The 5,905-nt window shown below is 57.8% G+C and overlaps 1 protein-coding gene across 1 annotated transcript; it reads left to right on the top strand.

The window, feature by feature from the left end:
• The first annotated feature begins 2,013 nt into the window (after positions 1-2,013).
• LOC122165751 lies at positions 2,014-3,655 on the top strand. The gene is made up of 3 exons (XM_042829066.1): positions 2,014-2,064; positions 2,882-3,009; positions 3,179-3,655. Exons 1-3 carry the CDS (start codon positions 2,028-2,030, stop codon positions 3,653-3,655), a joined length of 642 nt encoding a protein of 213 aa, XP_042685000.1. The 5' UTR covers positions 2,014-2,027.
• The last annotated feature ends 2,250 nt before the right edge of the window (positions 3,656-5,905 follow it).

The raw sequence follows: 5,905 nt of genomic DNA, 5'->3' as shown, positions 1-5,905 counted from the left end.
TGGATGGGTGGGTGGATGGATGGGTGGATGGGTGGGTGGATGGGTGGGTGGATGGATGGGTGGGTGGACAGGTAAAAGAATGGAGAACTGGGTGGATGAATGTCCAGAGGGGTGATTGAACGGACAGATGGAGAGATAGCTGGATGGACTAATGGACAGATGGACAGACAGGCAGGCCCTTTGACTACATGGACAGACAGACATACTGCCTCCATTCTGGATGAGTTTCTTCTGGAAAGAAGGGCGTTCTTCCTCCTCCATCCCTCCAGAGCTGCCCCTGGCCCCACAAAGCAGAGCCCAGCCTGGCCAACACTGGCAGGGGACACCTTGAGCAGGATGGGAACAAGGAGGCAGTGGAGGACCTCCAGTGGAGCCACCTTGAGGAGGCAGTGCCACCTGCATCCAGCAGCAGGGAGTTCTGCAGTTTGGGGGCAATGGGAAGGGAGGGAGAAATTTGGGGAAAAGAATGCTTCATTTTCTGGAAGTGACTCAGTGTTGCGCTCTTCCGCTCGCAGGGAGATGTTATTTCAGGAGTGTCCTCTTGCTTGAGCCACACCATGCAAAACCAACTTCTGCTGTGGACAGCTTCCTGTACTCAGAAGCAGGGCACTGCTGGCTCTGTTTCAGGGCTGAAACTCAGGGAAGGGAAGCGATTTGCTCCCAGCTGGCACGGATTGGCCACGATCTGGGGTTGTGACATGCAAATTCTGCACATTTTGGGGCCATGTGGCAAAGGGTGGGACTGCAGTGGTGTCATGTCTATGGTCCTCCCCAAATCAGGAGATGAAGAAGGAGAGCTTCAGGCTTGGGAACCACATGGTGGCATCACCCCACTTTGGATGGGTTTGCTGTCACTCTTCACAAAAATCGGACGGATTGTAACAATAATAAATCTCATAAATGGCAACAAGTTCAACAGGATGTGTCAGCATCCTCTTATGCTCCACTGCAAAGCAAAAGCAGCTTGGGCTGTGGCTGCGATGCAGACCCCACTCCATGACGCTGGACTCAGGACTTTGTCAGACAGAAGACAGACTTTGTACAGCAACTGGTGCTGCTGATGACCCCCAGCTGATTGCACTTCCTTCCTGCACGTGTTGCGTGCAGTGTAGCAATGGGAACGGCTGCATTCCTTCCTTTTAGTGCCCTACCACAGGTCCTGGCTGATCAAACCAGAGCAGAGCCAGCCCGGTGCACAGTACTCACGTCCCCATCACCAGCATCATGCACCCTCCTGCCCTGAGTGCTACCCTCAGGTCTGGGGTGTCCCCATCGACCAAGGAGAGATTGCAGACAGACAGACAGGCTGAGCACCCTGGAGCATTGCTGCGTGCTGAGGTGTGGAGCAGTCTCTAAATCATCCCGCTGCGCTCTGCGTTGCCCCAGTCTGCTGTCCCCATCCAACCTGGCACCCGTTTTTTGTCTGCAGCCCTGCAGCACAGCACCATTTGGTGAAACCCCAACACCAGGCTGTGGTCAGAGCTGTTCACACTTCCACCAGAGGTGTGAGATAGGGCGGCAAGGTGCCAGCCCCATAGGTGCACCCCGGGTCAGAGGCAGACTGCAAGTGCCACCTCGACCCCAGGCTCCCGAGCTGGCACCAATGCTGCCAAGAGCCTCTATTGGCTGAATATTGATTTCGGAGGCTGATTGCAGTTTAATGAACACGGAGCAAGAGAGATGCAGACCTGGGTGACTTAACGATGTGCTTCAAAAGAAGCTCTGCACGATGCCCCAGGCACCCAACTCACTCTGTGCTCGGGATGGACCTAAGAGGACTCCCTCGAGGAACTGAATCGAAGAGAAACCGTAGTCCAGCTGGCATCATTTCCTCCCTGCAGCCTGGCACGCCCCGCTCATTGGTCCCTCAGTCATCTCTTCATTTCTCTCTTTCTTTCCGTTGGGTCTGGGTGCCTCCTTCGGAGGTGGTGGCTGATCAGTGCAGTTAAAAAAGCACTGCTTCCCCTTTGCTGGCCAGTAAGGAAGTCGCTCGCACACCCTGCAGCACCGCTCGGCGGCACCCGGACATGCGGCACAACGCGCGGCCCCTGGGTGTGCTGGCAGGTAGGTGCTCACCAGCGTCCCACAACTGCCCTCTTGCTCGCACCTCCATCCATGGGGCAGCGCTGCTCCTGGCCGTGATGCTCCCCGAGGCCCTGGGTGTGCGGATGGGGTGGGTTCTTCCTGGGGAACCCTCCCGGGGCTTCCCTTTGAGGATGGGGTGCTGTGAGGGTGTGGGTGAGGGGATGTGGTTTGAGGTTGGTTTGGGAGCAGGGTGGCTGCGGGTGGGGGAGGAATGGGGTCTCTGTGCTTTGCAGACATGTTCCCCAACCACAAACCCAGCTCGGTAGGGCCGGGTGCTGCTCTGTCACTGACCCCACATGGATGTGGGTGACAGCAGGGCTGAGCCAGCAGGGAGCCAAGGGGACAGACTTAAGATTGTCACTGCCTGGTGGCCCCACGTTGGCCTGTGCTGGCAGGGAGCTGCACGGGCAGCATCCAACCTGAGCAGTTCTATGATTCTATGAGCTGTGTGTGTTCCTCTATGCGTTGAGTGTACCTTTCTCCTCCTCTTCCTCTCCCCCTGGTATTCCTCCTCCCTGTGCCAAGGGCTCTGCCAGGTCTCAGCAGCTGGCCTTAGGGATGGGGATGGCTTTGTCCCCACAGCAGGCTCAGGACCTCACCACTGTGCCCAGCACTCACGGTCCTCCCCTCTGGGCCTAACACCAGTGTATGGGCTGATGGCATTGCCGTTCCCATTGGGTGCTCCCAGCTCCCCCTGCAACATCTCCGCGCTGTCACTGCCGCCCATCCCCATATCCCCTCATCCCGCGTCGCTTTATCCCCATATCCTCACCATCTCCGTCCTCTTGCTCCCCAGCCGTGGCTAAGGGACTTCTCCTGCTCTGGACCGTGCCTGCACACAGCACTCAGCCCCCATCCCCAAAGCAGACCCAGGCCTTGGTGAGGCACATGGCCGAGGATGCGCAGGAACTCTTCAAACTCTACGTGAGTGCAACCTCCTGGGGCTGGGGGCAGCAGGGGAGGGCAGCCGTCTCCCCAGGAACCTCATTTCCCCCCAGGAACCTCATTCCCCCAATGACCCCATTCCCCTAGTAATACCATTCCCCCCAGTAACCCCATTCCCCAGTAATCCCATTGCCTTTCCCGCAAGCAGGAGCAGGAGCAGCACCTGGCCCACAGCTTGTGCCGGGCCAACAGCTCGCTGGAGTGGCTGCGGGGGAATTTGGGGCCACGGGTGAAGGATCTACGGGCACTGCATGGCACCATGACTCGCATGGAGCGGGAGCTGCAGGACATCACCCTGCATCAGAGCAACCTCCATCCACCCGATGCCGCCATCCTGCACCGCCTCCGCGGCGCCCACATGAAGGTGCGCGGGCTGCTGGCCCACCTGCAGGACACCATGGAGGCCCGCGGCATCGTCCCCTCCACCATCCCTCCACCCCGGGGGCCGGCGGCCAGCAAGGTGTTCCAGCAGAAGCTGCGGGGTTGTCGCGTGCTGTGGAACTACGCCCGCTTCGTGGCCAAGCTCAGCGCCCGCATGGAGCGCATGGAGCGCACGCGGGCACGGCGCGAGGAGAGGGGCCGGCGGCGAGGCTGGCGACGGGGATGGAGGACAACCAGACCCTAAAGGAGACCTCCATGCCAACACCAAGCCTGCAGGGCTGCGCTCGGATGTAGAGCTGTGCCCGGTGCTGGCACCGGGGTCACTGTGGGTTGGTGACAGCCTGCCCTGCCGGATTTTCCAGTGATTCAATGGGTCCGGTGACACGGCCTGACTAAGGGGCCCAACACCCGCACACGGCACAGCACCGGCTGTGAGTGCCGCCTGTCCGTCCCCCTGCAACCTCCACTGCCATCTCAGGGGGCTTGGTGACCCTGGAGATCAGAGCCCCTGAGAGCTTGGTGTCCTTCCTATCTTGGTGTCCCTCCCATCATCTTGGTGTCCTTCCCGTCTTGGTGTCCCCACTCATGTGGTGTCCCTTTGAGCTTGGGGTCCCTACTAGTTTTGGGACCCTTCAAGCTTGGTATCCTTGTGAGCTTTGTGTCCCCACTGCCTTGATGTCCCTATTAGCTTTGTGTCCCTGCAAGTCTTATTTTCCCTTCAAGCTTGATGTCCCCACTCAGTTGGTGACCCCACTCACTTGACATCCTTATGAGCTTGGGGGTCCCCGTTAATTTTGTGTCCCTCCTACCTTGGTGTCCCTTCAAGTTTGGTGTCTCCACTCGATTGGTGACCCCACTAATTTGACATCCCCACAAGCTTGGGGTCCCTATGAATTTTGTGTCCCTCCTACCTTGATGTCCCCACTCACTTCACATCCCCACTCGGTGTCCCCACGCACACGGTGTCCCCTCTCAGCATCCTCATCCACACACTGAGCTCACCTCTGTGTTTTCCTCCTCACCCCTCCTCACTCTCTGTCCCCATCATCCCTGTGCCCACCCTGTCCCCTCATCACCTCACAGCCCTGGGGTGTCCCCAGGTGTTGGGCACAGCCCTGTGCTCTGGCAGTGGGCACCGACCCCCCCATAACTTATACATGACAGTGGTTCCTGTATTTATTGAAGCCGTCAAATTAATTTAACGCATCCCCGCGCTGGGGATGAATATTTAAGTTTACACTTTTAATATATAAATGGATATCTATTTTTGTTATTTTTTTTTAATCGTATTGTGTTAAAGTATAAATGTGATATTTTATTTATGAATGCAAATATTTTTTTGTACTGGAAGAGGGGACCAACCCTTTATTTTTCTATGGCAGCAGATGGAAATAAAGTCTTGACCTCGGCCTGTGGGCCGATGCCTCTATCCAAGTGTGTCCGAGTGTCCATCCGTGGGGCTCAGGCAAACCCCCAACTCCTTCTGTGATTCCCTGGGGGCTCTTTGGGGCCCGATGCTACCAGGAATCTGCCCACGCATGGGTGTGGGACAGAGGACACAGTGAAAACTAAACGAATTTGGAAACTGATTAGCAATAACCTGAAAGGAAAGTGAGGTCAGGAGGAGAAGGATGGAAGGAAACAGAGTGGGCACAGCATGGGACAGCATAGGGGGACAAAGGACACCGTGTGGGACGTGGCACAGCGCAGCATGGCAGGTGTTATGGAGTGGGATGGGGTGTGCAATGTGCAGCTTGGGATGTGGCACAGCAGCGTGGCCCTTGGGGTGGCATGGGATGGCAGCATCGGGTGGCACATGGCATGGCATGGGGTGTGGTGTTGCACAGAGTGGCATAGGTTGGGAGGAGGACACGGTGGGCCACGGTAGCACACTGTGAGATGTGGCACATGGCACAGCGCAGGATGTGGCAGATGGCATGGGGTGACACGTGGCATTGGCACGAAGTGGACAGGGGCACGTCATTGTTTGGCATGAGGCACCCAGTGGGCCGTGACAAGGCATGAGATGTGACACGGCAGCAGGAACATGATGGGGCGTGACATCAGGCACATGTTGAATATGGCACATGGCAGTGGTATGTGGCACGTGGCACACGGTGGATGTGGCACACGGGAAGGGACATATGGCACACGATGGATGTGACACAGAGCACAGATCTGCGTGTGGCAACACTGCCTGGCCCTGGCACTGCACCCGGCCCTTCACTGAGCACCACTTGTCACACAGCACCACGGCAAGCGTCACCGTGCCACACAGCCCCATAGCAGCACGGGGACACGCTGGGGGCCTGCTGCCACCAAGCACTGTCCCTGCTGAGTCAAATATCCTAAGACCTGGTCATGTGGCACCACGGAGTCACTCGTTCCTGGCCGTGTGCTCGGCTGTGCCGGCGGCACTGACTCAGTTGCAGGCAGCATCGCCACTGGGACGGCCACCGCCACCATTTGGGGACCCTTCGGAACGATGTCACCA

Source organism: Centrocercus urophasianus, unplaced genomic scaffold (genome assembly GCF_019232065.1).
Source record: "Centrocercus urophasianus isolate 14NV4802_14NV808 unplaced genomic scaffold, USGS_Curo_1.0 seq_30, whole genome shotgun sequence".
In the NCBI taxonomy this organism is placed as follows: Eukaryota; Metazoa; Chordata; class Aves; order Galliformes; family Phasianidae; genus Centrocercus; species Centrocercus urophasianus.
This window is presented reverse-complemented; position numbering and strand designations above follow the sequence as displayed.